Raw genomic sequence first — 20,105 nt, 5'->3', positions numbered from 1 at the left:
CCTCTTGAGTTGGGCTCCCGCCTGGTCCCCCAATATTTCCAAATTGTTCTTTCTCGTCCCGTCTCTCTCACTGGCGTGCGGCCCCTCTTCCGGAGCCCGGACCCCCCCCTACCCCCCCCCCCCGAACCAGGCGGGACGTGGGGATTCACACAGGTCCGCCCGGCACACACGTGCTGGGGCCTGCACTTCCTCTCAGCACCACACCAGCTCGGTCACAATCAATCCCCCTCCCCGGCCCCCGCGCCTCCTCTGAGACCGGAGCATGACTGACCTGCCGGCGGGAGCCGGGCCGCTGGGGACACTGAGTCACTCCCCGTGTGATCGATGAATCAGATCCATCAATCGGGCAGGAATTACTCAGCCGCCGGGCGCCTGACGCATCCGCTGCAATGACATCACGTGCCAGCGTCCCTCTGGCAGCTCACCCTCCGCTGCTGGGAAGTGACGCGGAGACGAGGCCGTTCCGAGGCGAACGCTCCAGGCCACTGAGCACGCTCCAGCACAGGAATGCAGCCATCTTCTTCTTTTTAAAAATGTATATTTTATCGATTTTTTACAGGGAGGAAGAGAGAGGGACAGAGAGTCAGAAACATCCATCAGCTGCCTCCCGCACACCCCCTACTGGGGATGTGCCTGCAACCAAGGTACACGCCCTTGACCGGAATGGAACCTGGGACCTTTCAGTCTGCAGGCCGACGCTCTATCCACTGAGCCAAACCGGTTAGGGCAGGAGTGTGGCCATTTTCTCATGTGATCACCCCGTTCAGGGAGGCGGTGCTGGACACACAATTCCACAGGCGGTCCTCCTGGCATCCCTGCAGCGCAGGGACCCCGAGCAGCCAGGGCTCCCCAAAAGGGATCAGCACCCCCTTACCCCGTCTTCCAGCAACGCCCGGGGCATGGGGGGTGTCAGGCAGCAACACAAACAGCCTAGCAGCCCTGGCGGCCGTGCTGAGCAGCCGGGCGCCTGGGCGAGGCTGATTGATCCTTAACCAGCCAAGGGCCCAGGCCGGGATGCAGGCTCGACCCTCAGTGGGGGATGTACAGGAGGCAGCTGATCCGTGATTCTCTCTCATCACCGATGTTTCTATCTCTCTCTCTCCCTTCTCTGAAATCAATAAAAATATATATTAAAAAAACACAAACCACAGGATCCTTAACCTTCTCCCCTGACCCTGGACCCTGGAAGGGCTTTTCCAGAACGAAAGATCTTTCGTTACAAACCACGGCCCTGGCGGCAGGCACCCAGGGCACCTTGGCGTTCAAACCTGGCTGCCGCCTCCGAGAGGACACGTGCACAGTGTCGGGGCTGCATGTTTTTCCCACACGGAACCGGCCAGGAGCGGTGGGCACAGCCCCCCGGGCACGCCGCCCCTGGCTGCGTCTGGGGCCCGGGACCCCGCAGCAGCCCGACTGGACGAGCCGGGCCGGGCACCAGCACCGGGCTCTGCCGCCTCGGTCACCGTGGGGATGCCACGTGGCGGGGCCCAGTGGCTGAGCATTGACCTATGAACCAGGAGGTCACAGTTCCATTCCCGGTCAAGGGCACAGGCCCGGGATGCAGGCTCGACCCTCAGTGGGGGACATACAGGAGGCAGCTGATCCGTGATTCTCTCTCATTACTGATGTTTCTATCTCTCTCTCTCCCTTCTTCTCTGAAATCAATAAAAATATATGAAAAACAAACAAACAAAAAACAGAAAAAAAGAAAGCCATCAGTGGTTACCTCCTTAACCTTCTCCCCTGACCCTGGACCCTCCTCGCTGGCTGCCCGCCCTGCTCCCTCCTCTCGAGGCTCCTAAGAGTCGTGTGTTCGCCGACTCCACTCCCTCTCCCCCTTCTCTCCAGCACCCACTCCCCTCAGTCTCCAGGTGGCACCCACACGGTGCCTGTCCATGCTGCCAGGACCTGTGCTGCCATCTGACCCCACGGTCCTCCCTCTCCGCTGCGGGTGTGGTTTGCGTTCTCAACGGCTCCTGCAGACCTTCTCTGGGGAAGCAGCCCTTCAGCCCTGCGCTCACTCTCCTCCTGGGCCCGCGGCCTGAGCTGGGGGCGCTTCTAACCCCGTATCCAGGAGACGGCCTCGCGGTCGGGCCTGTGCTTCATGAGTATTTCTCACAGCAGTGGCAATCTTTTCCTTTTCCTAACACTCTCAAAGAGCACGTTTCTCATGTTGACGAAGTCAGATTTACCGGTTTTGGTTGGTTTGTTTTTAACATGGTTGATGTCCTAAGTATTTGCCTACCGGAGGCTGTGTGTTCTTTTTCCCCTGGTAATTCCGCAGTTTTAACTTTACGTCCAGGTCAGTGTAGGGCTTTGAGGGGAAAAGCCAGATATGATCCGATTTATGTGCTAAGAGCCTGTGCCTGCTGTGCAGAGTGGAGACTGGTGGAGCAGAAGGCAGCCTGGAGGGCAGCCTGGAGGCGGCAGCTGCCCCAATCTGGGCTTGCACCAGGCCGGGCGGTGGCACACAGCAGGGAAGTTCTGGAAATACCGACCAGCAAGGTTTCAGGCATGTTCTTCACTCCTCCCTGCGTGACCCCAGCGGTAAGGAAAGTTACTGCCGTTCTCTGAAGACCCATGTGCTGGCAGTTGTTTTTTTAAAATTTTTTTTATTGGTTTCAGAGAGGAAGGGAAAGAGAGATAGAAACATCAATGATGAGAATCATTGATTGGCTGCCTCCTGCACGCCCCCCATTGGGGATCGAGCCGGCAACTTGCACATGTGCCCTGACCAGAATCAAACCCAGGACCCTTCAGTCCTCAGGCCGACGCTCTATCCACTGAGCCACACCAGCCAGGGCCGTGCTGGCAGCTTTCCCGGAGGCCACATGTTTGTGCAACCCTGCCTGAGCCTGAGTGGTGGCCGTGTGTCTGAGGCGTCTTCACGGTTGTAAATAACCGGGTTTAAGTCTTACTCCACATTGTCCCTCTGTGGCCACACGGTCCCCACACAGCGGCAGCCCGTCGTCCGGCTCACGGGACTGAAAGAACGACACGCCTTGTGACATCGGCGCCGTGTGCTGGGACTCATCCATCCCACCTGGCCCGGCCGCCAGCTCTCCTGACCCGGACACCATGATGGATGGCTCCAGGTCGCTCCGTCTGCCAGATCCACACACGCAACTGCTCTTTATAGAACGTCCGAGCTGTACATTAAGCACAAGACAGCTGACGTACTGCCGGTGAGTTATCACCTTGAAGAATTACATCAATGCAAAGCGATTGCCTTTGAGCCTCCGCAGCCAATCAATGTATTTGCCTTTTTTCTGGAGGGGAGGGGAGGAGGTCATAGGATCATATATATATATGCACATCTTCGCTGATCGCAGCCTGAGGAGGAGCAGAGCTCGGAGAGGAAGCTGAAGGAAGAGCCGTCAGTGTCCGCCATGTGCCAGCTGGCCGCCTGCTGCCTGCTTCTCCTGGCATGCCTGCCGCCGTTCCTCGCCCTCCCTGCCCCGCACTCTGGGGCCGCGGCCCTGCGGCTCTCAGGTAAGCGTCTTCCTCCTTTGCGTTAGGGCTGAGAGCCGCCAGCCGGCTCTTCCTTTTTTTTTTTTTTTTAATTTTAAAAAAACTTTAATGAAATGAGGATGGTATCTCAAATTCCAAACAGGTGGCATCTTACGTGAGCGTTGTTGCCTGGATATTTTTTCTCATTTGTTTCCCCCTAAATCCGTGGTCAGCAAGTCACCAGAGGCCCTTTGGCCCCTTGAGTGTGGCTCTTCCACAAAATACCACGGCCTGGGCGAGTCTGTTTGGAAGAAGTGGCGTTAGAAGAAGATTAAGTTTAAAAAATCCGGCTCTCAAAAGAGACTCCAGTCGTTGTACTGTTGCTATTTGGCTCTGTGGACTCATGAGTTTGCCGACCACGGCCCTAAATGGTCCTTCCCGACATAAACACGCCCACGTGGCCGAACTTCACAGGCTCTCACTGACATCAGCGCTGTGACTGGCTCAGGTGCCTTTCTCGTGCTTGGCTCACTGTCTTTAGTGAAGGCCGCAGGGAGGGCTTGTCAGCCGGTGCTGCACGCACTGCGTGACCCCTCGAGTCTCCATCTCAGCAGAGCGACCCTGGCCGAGGGCTGCCAGGGCCACGTCTCCGCCCCTGCAGGCACTTTCTACTCGCCTTCCCCGTCTTCCCTGCCCTTCCATCCCCATCTATGCTCCATGCCCAGCATGCACACGCCTTACATTGACTGCCTTACGTTGACCGGACTTGACACTGGAAACTGCCGGACACTGATCATTGTCACTGATAGAGAAATGTGAAAAGGGAATCCGGAAGCCTGGCCAACCTTAATGGCTCTGAACGGTCGGAGCTAGTCACTCATTGTTTAGTTGAGACACTGGTAGTTAAAGCAGCTTCCACCTGCTAATCGTATGTAAGTTATTGCTGATTGTCTGTGACTGGAATTTCCTGCCTAAAGGATATGGCTGTATCCCATAACCTCAATAAAAGGGCTAGCAAGGCCAGAGCAGTGGTATTCCTTCCCCTAGAGGCGGGCTCCCGCCTGGCCCCCCCATTTCCCAAATTAATGCTTTCCTAGTCTCTTTTCATTTGTGTGCGGCCTTCTCCAGAACCTGAACCCTGAACCACACAGGATATGAAAGGGGCTCCCACAGGATCTGGAAGCTGGCTCTTGTCCAATAACCACCGCATGGAGCGCCTGAAGGCCTGAGGGAGGCGCGATGCCATCGCCGCTGAATAAAGACCGTAACCTGCTCTGAGGAAGCCAGGCCTCTTCTCCCCTCCCACCGCTCCCCCTGAGCTCCGAGAGCCAGCAGCAGCGTGTTATGGAAAGGAGCAGAGCCACCTCCTAGCCCCCGGGGCCCAGTCTGCCCGGCTCACGCGGCTGGCGGCGCGGCAGTCACAGGCGTTGAGTCAGAACAAGGCCCGTGCCTCCCAGTCCGCTGTCCTGCAGCCGGCACCTGGGCTGCAGCCCTTCTGCTCATGAAACCCCACGAACGGCGGCTCAGCCTTGGTGGTGTCTCTAGGCCAGTGGTCGGCAAACTCATTAGTCTGCAGAGCCAGATATCAACAGTACAGCAATTGACATTTCTTTTGAGTGCCAAATCTTTTTTTTTTTTAATATATATTATTGATATTTAACAGAGAGGAGGAAGGGAGAGAGAGAGCTAGAAATGTCGATGAGAGAGAAACATCGACCAGCTGCCTCCTGCACACCCCCCACCGGGGATGTGCCCGCAACCAAGGTACATGCCCTTGGCCGGAATTGAACCTGGGACCCCTCAGTCCGCAGACCGACGCTCTACCACTGAGCCAAACCGGCCTCGGCTGAGTGCCAAATCTTTTAAACTTAAACTTCTTCTAATGCCACTTCTTCCAAATAGACTCGCCCAGGCCGTGGTATTTTGTGGAAGAGCCACACTCAAGGGGCCAAAGAGCCGCATGTGGCTCGCAAGCTGCGGTTTGCCGACCACGGCTCTAGTATGAGCTCCCTGTCCTGGGCACCCCTTGCCCCCAAGACAATGGAGAGCAGGGGGAGCCGGGAAAGGCACTGCTGGAGGTGAGCTGCATAGCTAACACCATCACTCTCTGTGCAGCGGCCGAGGGCGGCGGGCCGGCGCGGGGCCGGCTGGACAGCGCGCCCCTGTCCCTCCCGCGCGGGCTGCGGGGGACGCCCGGGGCAGAGGCGGCCGAGGCGCTCAGGAGAGCAGGTAAGGGGCACCGGGGCTGCAGCTGGTCTGATGTTTCGGCTTCTGAGCCATCTCCGGGCCCATCGCCCAGGAGGCAGAGCCTCCTCTGAACGCAAAGCTGCTGAAATGAGCAAACGGATCGCCCGCTGCCCTTCCTGGCACGGAGCCCCCGCCACCTCCTCTCCCCCCTCCGCGGCTCCTGGCACCGCCGGCTCTCCTGGGCACTCGGGCATCTTCCGCACAGACCTTCCTTTTGGGGGAGGGGGCATGGTGCGGTTTCTAGTCAGTGCAGTTTAAACCGGGCTTCCCAGTCACTGAATCTGAAGCAGATGACAGTCTGGGCACCCGCTGTCTTCATCAGCAAGCAGGAACGACAGCCACACCCGCACAGGGTTATGGGGAGGAGCCCGGGAGGACAGGCAGCCCAATGGTCAGCACAGCCACACACACACACACACACTCACACACGCACGACACGCACACACGCACATACACACACTACACACACGCACACACGCACGCACACACGCACGCACAGTGACACCACGAGCCAGCGCAGGCTGTGGCAGGCCGCTGAGCCATGGGGGGGTTGTCGAGCCCACAATGCAGTGGCCCCGCAATAAAGCAGGCCACGCAACAGTGAAAAGTGTGCTCCCCCAGGACCGCCCTCGCAGGCCTTGCTCAGTGCCCAGGGCATCGCTTAACAGAAAGGAGTCTGTTATCAAATGTTTTTTATTATAAACCACGGACCTCTAAGTGGCTGGGGACAATGCAGTGCCCGTGAGAGAACAGGGTGTGGGCTCACCTGCCGGCAGGCGAGCACCCTGCGGCGGGGAAAAGGCCAGAACTGAGATGTGCGTGAGGAATGTTCTCGCCTGTGTTTTACGTAAGACCAGCGTGAGACGGGAGCCACAGATCTGAGGGTGACCGTTTCACAATATTGCCTTCCAGATCCCGGCACCAACGTGTATAACCCGAGAGGACACAGGAGAACGGTGAGTGCTGTGAGTGAGGTCTAAATAGGGGAGAGATGCTGACACCGACCCCACCCCCAGCACCAAGGCGCCCTAGCCTGCAGCTCACCGGGGTCCCCGCGGGGGGAGGGGGAGACGCTGCTTCAGATGGAGCTCCGAAAAGCACTGAGGGTGACATCCAAGAGGAAGGACGGGCAGATGGAGGTGGAGGTGTGCAGAGAGGGGGGAAGTGGTGGGGGCAGCAGGGAGACTGTGACTGAGTGGTCAGAAATGAGGACGGTGCATGGAGGGCCTTGAATGCTACAGGAGAAATCTGAACGTGATCATCACCCACCCCTGCTCCAGATCAGTGCTCCCTGACTGCGGACCCCAGTCCCCTGAGCCCGTCCTCAGTGCTGAGCACCGTCCCAGCCCGCTCCCGTCCTGGCCGACCTCTGCACGCGGGCACACGGGAGGGAGGCCGGGGATTCCTTCTCACTCACTGATGACCTGTCCGCTTGTCTGTCTGGTTTGGCTCCAGGCTTCCTCTGGACAAGGCCCTGCCATTGTACTGAATCGCCTTTTGGCCCGAATCAGGGAGCAGCATGGGAAGCGCGGGCCCCGCTCCGAGTGCTTCTGGAAATACTGCGTCTGAGGGAAGCCGCCTGCGCGTCCACTCAGAACCACCGGCTTCGAGAGTCACCCTCGCACACCTTGTCTGGAAGCGGCACAGAGGAAGCGCCAGGCCGCGGCTGCCCTGCCCACTGTCGCTCAGAAAATAAATCCTCTATGTTTTGCAAATATCACCGGTGGTTATTGATTTATAAACATTCTAAAACCTCTAGCTCTCCTTTCCCTCGGCTTTTTAAAAAAATTGCCTGAAAACGTAAAAGTAAGGCTCATAAATGAAAGGAAGCAAATGCTAAGGAAAAGTCCTAAAAGGAAGATAGTTAAAATAGTTAAACTGCAAATCGTTTTAAATAAATGACACCATCTTAGCTACCAGGTCCTCTCAGCCCTTAAAAACGACAACGTAGTTAAGTTATTACTTACAAGACCCACATCTCCACGTGGAAAATCCCCGGAGGGAGGCAGGGGGTGGGGAGGTCACACGCTCTGCCCTGCCCCTCGCTGACCACCTGCTGAACTGGGAAAACCTGATCTGCTGACACTGAACCGGGTTTGATCTCAGTTCCCATGAGCCCAGACCACCCCCATCTGATTCTCACCACAAAGTGAGGTGGGACTTCTTCTGGTTGTGGCGGGGAGAGGAGGGGCCGAGAAACAGCCTGGCGTGCAGGACCCTGTGTTCCAGGACTCACCTACAGAAACAGAAAAGGAAACGTAGCCAGGAGGGTGAGGAACTGACAGCCTCGGGGCCCCACCGGGAGGGGCAGCCGGGCCGCCCCGATCCCGCAGACACAGGGCGCAGAGCACAGCCCCAGCCTCCGTCCTCACCGAGGACAGGCCCGCGGGCTCAGGCGGCCGGCCATGTGGGAACGCCGCCTCCCGCTGCAGCGGCACCAAGACCCTCTCCCGGACCAGAACTTGGGACCACGAGCCGCATCCATGTTTCCGATCCCGGAGAGAGGGGGTTCCACCGACACGGGTCTGCACCTCCCGTGTGGCCACACGGCCGCCCTCCGGACAGACGGGTCCGCGCCGAGCCTGTCCCCACCACACGGCGCCTGGGCGCCTGGCGGGAGCGCTCCGGTGCGGCCCGCGCACCCCGCCCCTTCTCCCTCCGCATCGTCCTCTGCCCGTCCCGCTGCCGGTTACCAAGGCGCCCGGCTGGGGAGTCCTGTGGTTTCAGGCTCGGGTCCTGTTTCAATGTTGAGGTTGTGCTGCCACCGGTAAGTGACACAGACTGGGTGAAGACGGGGTCACTGGAGTAACTTGGTAACCGACTTTATAAACGCGGCACTGATATTAGTATTAACCACGTGGGCACGGGTTCAGACAGATCCATGCCTCCCGTGTAAGGACTGGGAAACGCCAATCATGGGCTCACACCCCACACCCCCACAGCTGACACCCCCATAGCTCACAGCTCACACCCCACAGCTCACACCCCCACAGCTCACAGCTCACACCCCACAGCTCACACCCCCACAGCTCACACCCCCATAGCTCACAGCTCACACCCCACAGCTCACACCCCCATAGCTCACAGCTCACACCCCACAGCTCACACCCCCATAGCTCACAGCTCACACCCTACAGCTCACAGCTCACACCCCACAGCTCACACCCCCACAGCTCACACCCCCACAGCTCACAGCTCACACCCCACAGCTCACACCCCCACAGCTCACACCCCCACAGCTCACAGCTCACACCCCACAGCTCACACCCCCACAGCTCACACCCCCACAGCTCACAGATCACACCCCACAGCTCACACCCCCACAGCTCACACCCCCACAGCTCACAGCTCACACCCCACAGCTCACACCCCCACAGCTCACACCCCCACAGCTCACACCCCCATAGCTCACACCCCCATAGCTCACAGCTCACACCCCCACAGCTCACAGCTCACACCCCACAGCTCACAGCTCACACCCCACAGCTCACACCCCACAGCTCACACCCCCATAGCTCACAGCTCACACCCCACAGCTCACACCCCCATAGCTCACAGCTCACACCCCCATAGCTCACAGCTCACACCCCACAGCTCACACCCCCATAGCTCACACCCCCATAGCTCACAGCTCACACCCCCACAGCTCACACCCCAATAGCTCACAGCTCACACCCCCACAGCTCACAGCTCACACCCCCATAGCTCACAGCTCACACCCCCATAGCTCACAGCTCACACCCCACAGCTCACACCCCCATAGCTCACACCCCACAGCTCACACCCCACAGCTCACACCCCACAGCTCACACCCCCACAGCTCACACCCCCATAGCTCACAGCTCACACCCCCATAGCTCACAGCTCACACTCCACAGCTCACACCCCCATAGCTCACACCCCCATAGCTCACACCCCACAGCTCACACCCCCATAGCTCACAGCTCACACCCCCACAGCTCACACCCCACAGCTCACACCCCCATAGCTCACAGCTCACACCCCCACAGCTCACACCCCCATAGCTCACAGCTCACACCCCCACAGCTCACACCCCCACAGCTCACACCCCACAGCTCACACCCCCATAGCTCACAGCTCACACCCCCACAGCTCACACCCCACAGCTCACACCCCCATAGCTCACAGCTCACACCCCCACAGCTCACACCCCACAGCTCACACCCCCATAGCTCACAGCTCACACCCCCACAGCTCACACCCCCATAGCTCACAGCTCACACCCCCACAGCTCACACCCCCACAGCTCACAGCTCACACCCCACAGCTCACACCCCCACAGCTCACAGCTCACACCCCACAGCTCACACCCCCACAGCTCACAGCTCACACCCCACAGCTCACACCCCCACAGCTCACAGCTCACACCCCCCACAACTCACACCCCCAGAGCTCACAGCTCCCACCCCCACAGCGCGAACCCTGCTGAGAAACCAGCTCCTGGGGGCCATGTCCCCACCGACACACAGACTCGGGGCGAAGGCTTGCCACTCTTCAAGCTTTACATGTTGTTTACTTGCTGTTCCCACTTAGAAAAGACCCGGTTACAGTACTGACAGCCATGAAACACAGGCTATTCACACAGCTGACTGTAGGTCCAGCCGGACCGAGCTGCCCTGTGAGTCACAGGGAAACGTCACTGAACGGAAATCGGTTCGTTCCTGCAGCACCCGGCCTCCTCCAAGGAAACACGGCCCCTGGGCACCGTCTGTGTAAACATCGGAGCCTACAACACCCGTTTTATCAGCAATGTCTCCGTCACCAACAGAGTTCCACACCCGCAGGACCAAGGGTGCGGGCGGCCGTGGGGAGCGGTCACGCCGCCCTCCTCGCACCCCGCGCTCACGGCCCAGCCTGCACGCGCATCGGCTGACCCCCGGTCCACACCGGCCCGGGGCGTGCCCTCCGTGGACGTGCCCTCCGTGGACGTGCCGTCCGTGGACGTGCCCTCCGTGGGGCGTGCCCTCCGTGGACGTGCCCTCCGTGGGGCGTGTCCTCCGTGGACGTGCCCTCCGTGGGACGGGCCCTCCGTGGACGTGCCCTCCATGGGACAGGCCCTCCATGGGACGGGCCCTCCGTGAACGGGCCCTCCATGGATGGGCCCTCCATGGGGCGTGCCCTCCGTGGATGGGCCCTCCATGGGGCGTGCCCTCCGTGGACGGGCCCTCCGTGGGGTGTGCCCTCCGTGGGACGGGCTCTCCGTGGGACGGGCCCTCCGTGGACGGGCCCTCCGTGGACGTGCCCTCCGTGGGACGGGCCCTCCGTGGACGTGCCCTCCGTGGGACGGGCCCTCCGTGGACGGGCCCTCCGTGGGGCGTGCCCTCCGTGGGACGGCCCTCCGTGGGACGGGCCCTCCATGGGGCGTGCTCTCCGTGGTGCGTGCCCTCCGTGGACGTGCTCTCCGTGGACGGGCCCTCCGTGGGGCGTGCCCTCCGTGGGATGGGCCCTCCGTGGGACGGGCCCTCCGTGGGACGGGCCCTCCGTGGACATGCCCTCCGTGGACGGGCCCTCCGTGGACGTGCCCTCCGTGGACGGGCCCTCCGTGGACGTGCCCTCCGTGGATGGGCCCTCCATGGGGCGTGCCCTCCATGGACGGGCCCTCCGTGGATGTGCCCTCCGTGGACGGGCCCTCCATGGGGCGTGCCCTCCGTGGGACGGGCCCTCCGTGGACGTGCTCTCCGTGGACGGGCCCTCCGTGGATGGGCCCTCCATGGGGCGTGCCCTCCATGGACGGGCCCTCCGTGGACGGGCCCTCCGTGGACGGGCCCTCCATGGGGCGTGCCCTCCGTGGGACGGGCCCTCCGTGGACGTGCCCTCCGTGGACGGGCCCTCCATGGGGCGTGCCCTCCGTGGGACGGGCCCTCCGTGGACGTGCCCTCCGTGGACGGGCCCTCCATGGGGCGTGCCCTCCGTGGGGCGGGCCCTCTGTGGGACGTGCCCTCCGTGGACGAGCCCTCCATGGGGCGTGCCCTCCGTGGGACGGGCCCTCTGTGGACGGGCCCTCCATGGGACGTGCCCTCCGTGGGGCGTGCCCTCTGTGGGACGTGCCCTCCGGGGACGAGCCCTCTGTGGGACGTGCCCTCCGTGGGACGGGCCCTCCGTGGACGGGCCCTCCGTGGGACGGGCCCTCCGTGGGGCGTGCCCTCCATGGGGCGTGCCCTCCGTGGTGCGTGCCCTCCGTGGACGGGCCCTCCGTGGACGTGCTCTCCGTGGACGGGCCCTCCGTGGACGGGCCCTCCGTGGACGGGCCCTCCGTGGACGGGCCCTCCATGAGGCGTGCCCTCCGTGGGACGGGCCCTCCGTGGACGGGCCCTCCGTGGACAGGCCCTCCATGGGGCGTGCCCTCCGTGGGACGGGCCCTCCGTGGACATGCCCTCCGTGGACGGGCCCTCCGTGGACGTGCCCTCCGTGGACGGGCCCTCCGTGGGGCGTGCCCTCCGTGGGGCGTGCCCTCCGTGGTGCGTGCCCTCCGTGGACGGGCCCTCCGTGGACGTGCTCTCCGTGGACGGGCCCTCCGTGGGACGGGCCCTCCGTGGACGGGCCCTCCGTGGACGGGCCCTCCATGAGGCGTGCCCTCCGTGGGACGGGCCCTCCGTGGGGCGTGCCCTCCGTGGGGCGTGCCCTCCGTGGTGCGTGCCCTCCGTGGGACGGGCCCTCCGTGGATGGGCCCTCCATGGGGCGTGCCCTCCATGGGGTGTGCCCTCCGTGGGGCGTGCCCTCCGTGGACGGGCCCTCCGTGGACGTGCCCTCCGTGGGACGGGCCCTCCATGGGGCGTGCCCTCCATGGGGCGTGCCCTCCGTGGTGCGTGCCCTCCGTGGACGGGCCCTCCGTGGGACGGGCCCTCCGTGGACGGGCCCTCCGTGGGACGGGCCCTCCGTGGATGGGCCCTCCATGGGGCGTGCCCTCCGTGGACGGGCCCTCCGTGGACGGGCCCTCCGTGGACGTGCCCTCCGTGGATGGGCCCTCCATGGGGCGTGCCCTCCATGGACGGGCCCTCCGTGGACGGGCCCTCCGTGGACGTGCCCTCCGTGGATTGGCCCTCCATGGGGCGTGCCCTCCATGGACGGGCCCTCCGTGGACGTGCCCTCCGTGGACGGGCCCTCCATGGGGCGTGCCCTCCGTGGGGCGTGCCCTCCGTGGGGCGTGCCCTCCGTGGACGGACCCTCCGTGGACGTGCCCTCCGTGGGACGGGCCCTCCATGGGGCGTGCCCTCCATGGGGCGTGCCCTCCGTGGTGCGTGCCCTCCGTGGACGGGCCCTCCGTGGGACGGGCCCTCCGTGGACGGGCCCTCCGTGGGACGGGCCCTCCGTGGACGGGCCCTCCGTGGATGGGCCCTCCATGGGGCGTGCCCTCCATGGACGGGCCCTCCGTGGACGGGCCCTCCGTGGACGTGCCCTCCGGGGATGGGCCCTCCATGGGGCGTGCCCTCCGTGGACGGGCCCTCCGTGGACGGGCCCTCCGTGGACGTGCCCTCCGTGGATGGGCCCTCCATGGGGCGTGCCCTCCATGGACGGGCCCTCCGTGGACGGGCCCTCCGTGGACGTGCCCTCCGTGGATGGGCCCTCCATGGGGCGTGCCCTCCATGGACGGGCCCTCCGTGGACGGGCCCTCCGTGGACGGGCCCTCCATGAGGCGTGCCCTCCGTGGGACGGGCCCTCCGTGGGGCGTGCCCTCCGTGGGGCGTGCCCTCCGTGGTGCGTGCCCTCCGTGGGACGGGCCCTCCGTGGATGGGCCCTCCATGGGGCGTGCCCTCCATGGGGCGTGCCCTCCGTGGGGCGGGCCCTCCGTGGACGGGCCCTCCGTGGACGTGCCCTCCGTGGGACGGGCCCTCCATGGGGCGTGCCCTCCATGGGGCGTGCCCTCCGTGGGGCGTGCCCTCCGTGGACGGGCCCTCCGTGGGACGGGCCCTCCGTGGACGGGCCCTCCGTGGGACGGGCCCTCCGTGGACGGGCCCTCCGTGGATGGGCCCTCCATGGGGCGTGCCCTCCATGGACGGGCCCTCCGTGGACGGGCCCTCCGTGGACGGGCCCTCCGTGGATGGGCCCTCCATGGGGCGTGCCCTCCATGGACGGGCCCTCCGTGGACGGGCCCTCCGTGGACGTGCCCTCCGTGGATGGGCCCTCCACGGGGCGTGCCCTCCATGGACGGGCCCTCCGTGGACGGGCCCTCCGTGGACGTGCCCTCCGTGGATGGGCCCTCCATGGGGCGTGCCCTCCATGGACGGGCCCTCCGTGGACGGGCCCTCCGTGGACGGGCCCTCCATGCGGCGTGCCCTCCGTGGGACGGGCCCTCCGTGGGGCGTGCCCTCCGTGGGGCGTGCCCTCCGTGGTGCGTGCCCTCCGTGGGACGGGCCCTCCGTGGATGGGCCCTCCATGGGGCGTGCCCTCCATGGGGCGTGCCCTCCGTGGGGCGTGCCCTCCGTGGACGGGCCCTCCGTGGACGTGCCCTCCGTGGGACGGGCCCTCCATGGGGCGTGCCCTCCATGGGGCGTGCCCTCCGTGGTGCGTGCCCTCCGTGGACGGGCCCTCCGTGGGACGGGCCCTCCGTGGACGGGCCCTCCGTGGGACGGGCCCTCCGTGGACGGGCCCTCCGTGGATGGGCCCTCCATGGGGCGTGCCCTCCATGGACGGGCCCTCCGTGGACGGGCCCTCCGTGGACGTGCCCTCCGCGGATGGGCCCTCCATGGGGCGTGCCCTCCATGGACGGGCCCCCCGTGGACGGGCCCTCCGTGGACGTGCCCTCCGTGGATGGGCCCTCCATGGGGCGTGCCCTCCATGGACGGGCCCTCCGTGGACGTGCCCTCCGTGGACGGGCCCTCCATGGGGCGTGCCCTCCGTGGGGCGTGCCCTCTGTGGGACGTGCCCTCCGTGGACGGGCCCTCCGGGGACGGGCCCTCTGTGGGACGTGCCCTCCGTGGACGGGCCCTCTGTGGGACGTGCCCTCCGTGGGACGGGCCCTCCGTGGACGGGCCCTCCGTGGGGCGTGCCCTCCGTGGGATGGGCCCTCCGTGGGAAGGGCCCTCCGTGGGGCGTGCCCTCCGTGGGATGGGCCCTCCGTGGGAAGGGCCCTCCGTGGGGCGTGCCCTCCGTGGGATGGGCCCTCCGTGGGAAGGGCCCTCCGTGGGGCGTGCCCTCCGTGGGACGGGCCCTCCGTGGGACGTGCCCTCCGTGGACGTGCACTCAGGAAGGCGGGAGGCAGCGGCTCAGGCACAGCCACGGGCGAACGGGCAGACAGGCTCGCACCACGGGGCGCAGGTTTAAGACACGCACGCGCACTGCAGCGCAGCCCTGACGGCAGCGTGTCCGCTCTGACCGGAAGGCACAGGGACTCTATTGAAGCACAACACCCGGGTGATTAATTTTTAAAAATTGGGTATTTCTCACCAAGGGCAAAATCAAAATACCGCTCACGTTGCCCAACGCAGCAAGGGCTTCAGAAATCACTTAACCACCAAGACGGACAGAACGTCAGGGTTCTCCGTTCACAAAACAGGCATCTTTGTGTGGAACTGCTTCACATTAAAAAATCCCAAGAAACGTCGCCGGAAGCATCTGGAAGGGTTCTGACTGTGAAACACAGAATCACCTTCCAGGTCGACTTGGCAGAGGCTAAGCCTGGAGGATTGAGATTGAGGCCCAGCAGGGTGCATTCTCCTGGTATCACCAGGACGCATTTTATAAAAATGATAAAACTCGGGAGGAGGAGGAAGTGTTTTCCTGAAACGCAATGAAACACACACAGACAACAACCCAAAGGAAAGCAAGTGTGTGAGCCCTACCGTCTCCTGCTCCTCCTGGTCTGCATGGAGGGAGCCGCGCCATCCCTGTCTGAGCAGGACTCGGCCACTTCCCTCAGGAGCAGGAGCTGGCTGACCCGGGACATGGCCACTTGGGCGCACACCCGGCGAGGCCTCAGAGCGCGGTGCCGGCCGCACAGGAGCCCCCATAACCATCCTCCCTGCGCAGCCGCCTCCCCACAGGAGGCAGAGCCGCCAGGCCGGGGCAGGCCGGCCTTCTGTGTAAATGAGCTGGAAAGGAAGCATGAAGTGGTAGTTTTGATTTAACGCATACAAAACCAATATTAATTTTTACAAAACTTTTTACAATCATTTAAAAAAGAGACGTTAGAAAGGAAACAACACAGACTGAGTCAGAAGTTTTTGTTCTAGAACACGTGCGAAGCCAACTTCAACTGTGCAGGAAGGAGCTCGCGGCCAGCGGTCGGTTCTGCGGGCGAGACTCGGGGTTCCGTGGCAGGTGGAGCCCGGGAGGGAGCCTGTGTGAGGAGGGAGGTTCAGATGCCCCTCGGACCTGGGCACCGGGCACCGGGGCAGCACATGCCCAGGCAAACAGGACGCGCCGTGTGCTAGGAGCTCCTGGGCATCTGGTGCTGATTACGGGGAGGCATCCCCTGTGCTGACTGGACACAGTTCAGTTTAGGGACCCCGAGAAGGGACATGGCCATGGGAAGGACTGTCCTAACAGCAAAGCAGAGGCGACGAGGCTGCGGCTGGCAGGCTCTTTGCAGCTCTGTGCTCACTGTCCCTGCCTGTGCTGTACGTGGAGCTTTCTCGAAGCCATTCCATGTCTTCCTGAGATGGCGTCCCGTACGCCCAGAGCAGGAAGAGGAGATGCTCTGTACGGTCTGCTCCGGAGAGTGAGGTCCGTTAAGAGGCCACGAGGAAAGACTAGCGCTCGAAGGCCGGGGGCTCCGAGACGCCCCGGGGCGCTGTGCTCTCCCCCGGGCCACTCGGCGGCCGCCCTCCGGGGTCCTGGCCGCAGGCTCCTCCCTCGTCAGGGCCCGAGGCTCCGTCCCTGCAGGAGGCACAGCCCTCCAGGGAGAACAAGCAGCGGGTTAGGACGGAGCCGCTGGTGTCTGGGGCAGCAAGCCGCTGGCCCAGCACCGTGTCTACTTCCCACGCCCACTCGTGTCCAGAGCGTCCACACGGCGTTCCTCCTCACCAGACGGTGAAACGACAGCAATTTTAAACCTGTTCACCTGCTCTGGGCTCATTCCCCACAGACCCTCTGCTCAGCACAGGAAGCCGGGATTGAAGAGAAGCAGGCCCTGGCGGTGACCCTGCACTGGCCCTCCGCACAGGCGGGCTCACCCCTTCCTTGGAAAGGGGGGCCTCAGTGCATACTCTGGACACCTCCCGTCATTCCCTGTTCTGAGGTCTGACCTCACACATCACCCCCACAGCTGTAACCCCATCTAGAGCCGGCCCCTCGGCCACGGGTCACCAGGGCGGCCTCCTGTGGAGACGCATCGGAGCAGAGACCCCTGGGCCCCGGAGCCCCCGCTCCACGAGGACGTGCTGGGGTATGGATCTCACTTGGGTCTGAGTGCAGACCTGACAGCGTTCCCCGGCCCAGCCCAGCTCAGAGCAGGCCCCGCCCTGCCCCGCGGCCTGCCCCCGGCGGAGGGCGCCTGAGGTCAGGGACACTCGCCCTCCGACAGCGGCCCGTCCACCAGCTGTGGCCTCACGGCTGCTCCTGATGCCGGATGGCGACACCCGCCACGGACACATGGGCATCTGGCGGGAGCTGCGAGGTCCTGCCACGCACTCAGTGCCTCGCCCTCCTGCCCAGGAACCGGCTGGCGCCCCATGGTGCTCACGTGTGTGTCGGCTCCCGTGGGGAGGCTCTGCCTCTGCAGCCAGGCCCGCGCCCGGGCCAGCTCCGCCCGCTGCCCGGGGGAAAACCGCGGCTGCCGCATGCCCGCCAGCTTCTCCAGGTCTTCCCTCAGGACGACGTCCGGAGCCCTAGGACAGAAGACACACAAGCGTGTGAGCCTGAGGAGGCCGGTGCTTGCCGCCCCCAGAGCGGCTCTGCCTGTCTGCTCTGCAAGCGCCATCGCTGTGAGTGACAGCACGCTCAGCACCCGCCCGCTCCTCTGCCCGGACTGCAGCCAGACCGCCTCTCGGGGAACAGAGGGTGATGGGAGCCCTCAGCCCCTCCACTGTGAGCGGAGACACCCCCTTTGAAAAGGGGACACCATGCCGCCTGCGGAGCACTGCCTCCCGCTGCCCTCCTGCCTCCCGTTGCCCTCCTGCCTTCTCATCCCCCCGCCCTGCCCTCCTGCCTCCCCCCTGCCCTCCTGCCTCCCGCTGCCCTCCTGCCTCCCCCTGCCCTCCTGCCTTCTCATCCCCCCGCCCTGCCCTCCTGCCTCCCCCCTGCCCTCCTGCCTCCCCCTGCCCTCCTGCCTCCCCCCTGCCCTCCTGCCTCCCCCCTGCCCTCCTGCCTCCCCCTGCCCTCCTGCCTCCCCCCTGCCCTCCTGCCTCCCCCTGCCCTCCTGCCTTCTCATCCCCCTGCCCTGCCCTCCTGCCTCCCCCTGCCCTCCTGCCTCCCCCCTGCCCTCCTGCCTCCCCCTGCCCTACTGCCTTCTCATCCCTCCGCCCTGCCCTCCTGCCGTGCGTGCACCACCACCGTGACCTCTGGGTCAAGAAATGGTTGGTCATGTGACTTCAAATGAGAATTTAGGAACGCAGCCCCAGGGTGTGTACAGAACAACTCACAGCCTGGGCTCTGCCGCGCGGAGAGCGTCAGGAGCCTCACCTCGCGGGCACCTGGTAGGTCATGAGGACACGCTCCGGGGCCCGTGCGATGCTGCCACACACGGACTCCTCGGCTCCGCGGGGGAGGGTGGGCCTGTCCCGCACGTCCCCGGGCTGCGGCCCGGCGGGGGCAGCCTCCGCAGCATCCTCACTCCCCGAGCCGGGCACGCTGCTGGCACCGCTTCCTACCAGAACCGACACGGCACACGTCAGACACGACTGCCGGGCCTCCTCCCCACGGCCCTCGTCCTGCACAGAGTCCCCGGCTGCCCGCCTCCTCAGCACCGGCCCCACCGCCCAGTGTCCGCTCACAGCCGCGGGCACTTCTCCCAACGGGCACCAGGACACCAGCCAGGATGGGCCATGTGCTGGACCATCAAGTTTCAGCAAATTGTAAAAAATATAAGGAATGTGTCTGTCTGCAATTAAGTCAGAACCCAATAAACTATCTAGAAAAATTCCAATATTAGGTAATTAAATAGTTTATATTGACTTATGGTCAAAGAAGAAAACACAGGGGAAATTAGAAAATGTTTTAGACCGAATGAAAATAAAAACCTGAGGGCTAGTAAAGCAGTGGTTGGAGGAAGGGAGAGCATTCAGTGTTCGCATCCAGAGGAAAGACGGTGACTAATCAATAGTCTGATCTCCACCTTAAGAAATCGGAGAAAGAGCAAACAAACTCCGACTTGAACAGAAGCGAACAACAAACTTTAGATCAGAAACCGATGAAACACAAAACCATTAACACCAGGGAGAAAACCATTAAACAAAACCATTTCTTTGAAAAGTAATACAATTGATCAGCAGAGAGTCAGATAATCAGCAGTAAGAGCACAATGGACTTGACAGACGAGTAAGAGAATACTACCCACAAGTTCATGACGATAAAATCCCACAACTGGGACGAAATGGACAAAACCTGAAGCACACAAGTTCCCGAAGGCTCTCCAGGGGAACGAAGAAGCTGAGCAGGCTTCTAATAAACAATCAAACCAGTAACCAGCACTTCTCACAGCAGGTGCAACAATCCTTAGCGAACCAGTAGGTATAGAATATAGTAAAAAGGTAAAACAGCATGACCCAGTACAAGGTGAACTTAAGATTTGAAAATTAATTAATATAACTCATTATGTTAATAAAATAAGGAGGAAAAAAAATATCGAGTTATCTCAATGGGTGTAGAAAAAGACCCCTCAGCAAGTGAACAGCAGACAGGCGAGTCCTCCATCGCACTGACAGAGAACATGAAGGAAAACCACGTGACGTCACACTCAACGGCGCAGCTCTGTGAACAGGCAGCGATGATCTCGCACTGCACGGGGTCCTGCCCGGCCAGCACGGCCAGACAGGAATCAAGGCGTACGGATTCGCAGGGAAGGAGGGAGACTGGCCTTGCAGACAGCAAGACTGTCTTTGTGGAAAAGTCCTGCAGGATCTACAAAAGAGCTACAAAAACTAATAAACGAGTTTAGAGAGATTGCAGAATGTGAAATTCAAAATCTGATTGAATTTCTATATGCCAACAACATACTATTGGAAACTGAAATTTTTATTTTTAAAAAAAGCATTTTTATTGATTTCAGAGAAGAAGGGAATGGGAGAGAGAAACATCAATGATGAGAGGGAATTATTGATCAGCTGCCTCCTGTATGCCCCCCACTGGGGATGGAGCCCACAACTTGAGCATGTGCCTGACAGGAAATCAAACCATGATCTCCTGGTTCATAGGTCAATGCTCAGACATGCTGGCCGGGATGGAAATTGGGATTTTAAAATGTCATTCATGCCCCAGTTGGTTTGGTTCAGTGGATAGAGCGTTGGCCTGTG

The 20,105-nt window shown here is 62.6% G+C and overlaps 2 protein-coding genes across 9 annotated transcripts in view; one reads left to right on the top strand and one right to left on the bottom strand.

Annotated features, from left to right (window-relative positions):
* The first annotated feature begins 2,718 nt into the window (after positions 1-2,718).
* UTS2 (urotensin 2) lies at positions 2,719-7,422 on the top strand. The gene is made up of 5 exons (XM_045570494.1): positions 2,719-3,513; positions 4,923-5,002; positions 5,451-5,679; positions 6,610-6,653; positions 7,153-7,422. Exons 1-5 carry the CDS (start codon positions 3,390-3,392, stop codon positions 7,264-7,266), a joined length of 591 nt encoding a protein of 196 aa, XP_045426450.1. The 5' UTR covers positions 2,719-3,389; the 3' UTR covers positions 7,267-7,422.
* Positions 7,423-15,770: 8,348 nt separating this feature from the next.
* Positions 15,771-20,105, bottom strand: part of PER3 (period circadian regulator 3) — a 32,415-nt gene continuing 28,080 nt past the window's right edge. For 3 of the 8 annotated variants that reach the window (XM_045570577.1, XM_045570578.1, XM_045570579.1), the window contains 3 exons: positions 18,277-18,460; positions 17,339-17,483; positions 15,773-16,550 (listed from right to left, as the gene is read on the bottom strand). In XM_045570577.1, the coding sequence (XP_045426533.1) occupies positions 16,407-16,550; positions 17,339-17,483; positions 18,277-18,460 (473 nt within the window). In that variant the 3' untranslated portion in view covers positions 15,773-16,406. Of the gene's footprint in view, positions 16,551-17,338; positions 17,484-18,276; positions 18,461-20,105 lie in introns of all 8 variants that reach the window. The other 5 variants (XM_045570572.1, XM_045570574.1, XM_045570573.1 and 2 more) reach the window with 3 other exon arrangements.

This window comes from Pipistrellus kuhlii, unplaced genomic scaffold (assembly GCF_014108245.1).
Source record: "Pipistrellus kuhlii isolate mPipKuh1 unplaced genomic scaffold, mPipKuh1.p scaffold_m20_p_34, whole genome shotgun sequence".
Lineage (NCBI taxonomy): Eukaryota > Metazoa > Chordata > Mammalia > Chiroptera > Vespertilionidae > Pipistrellus > Pipistrellus kuhlii.
The sequence above is the reverse complement of the archived record's forward strand: the minus strand, read 5'-3'. Positions and strand labels throughout refer to the sequence as shown.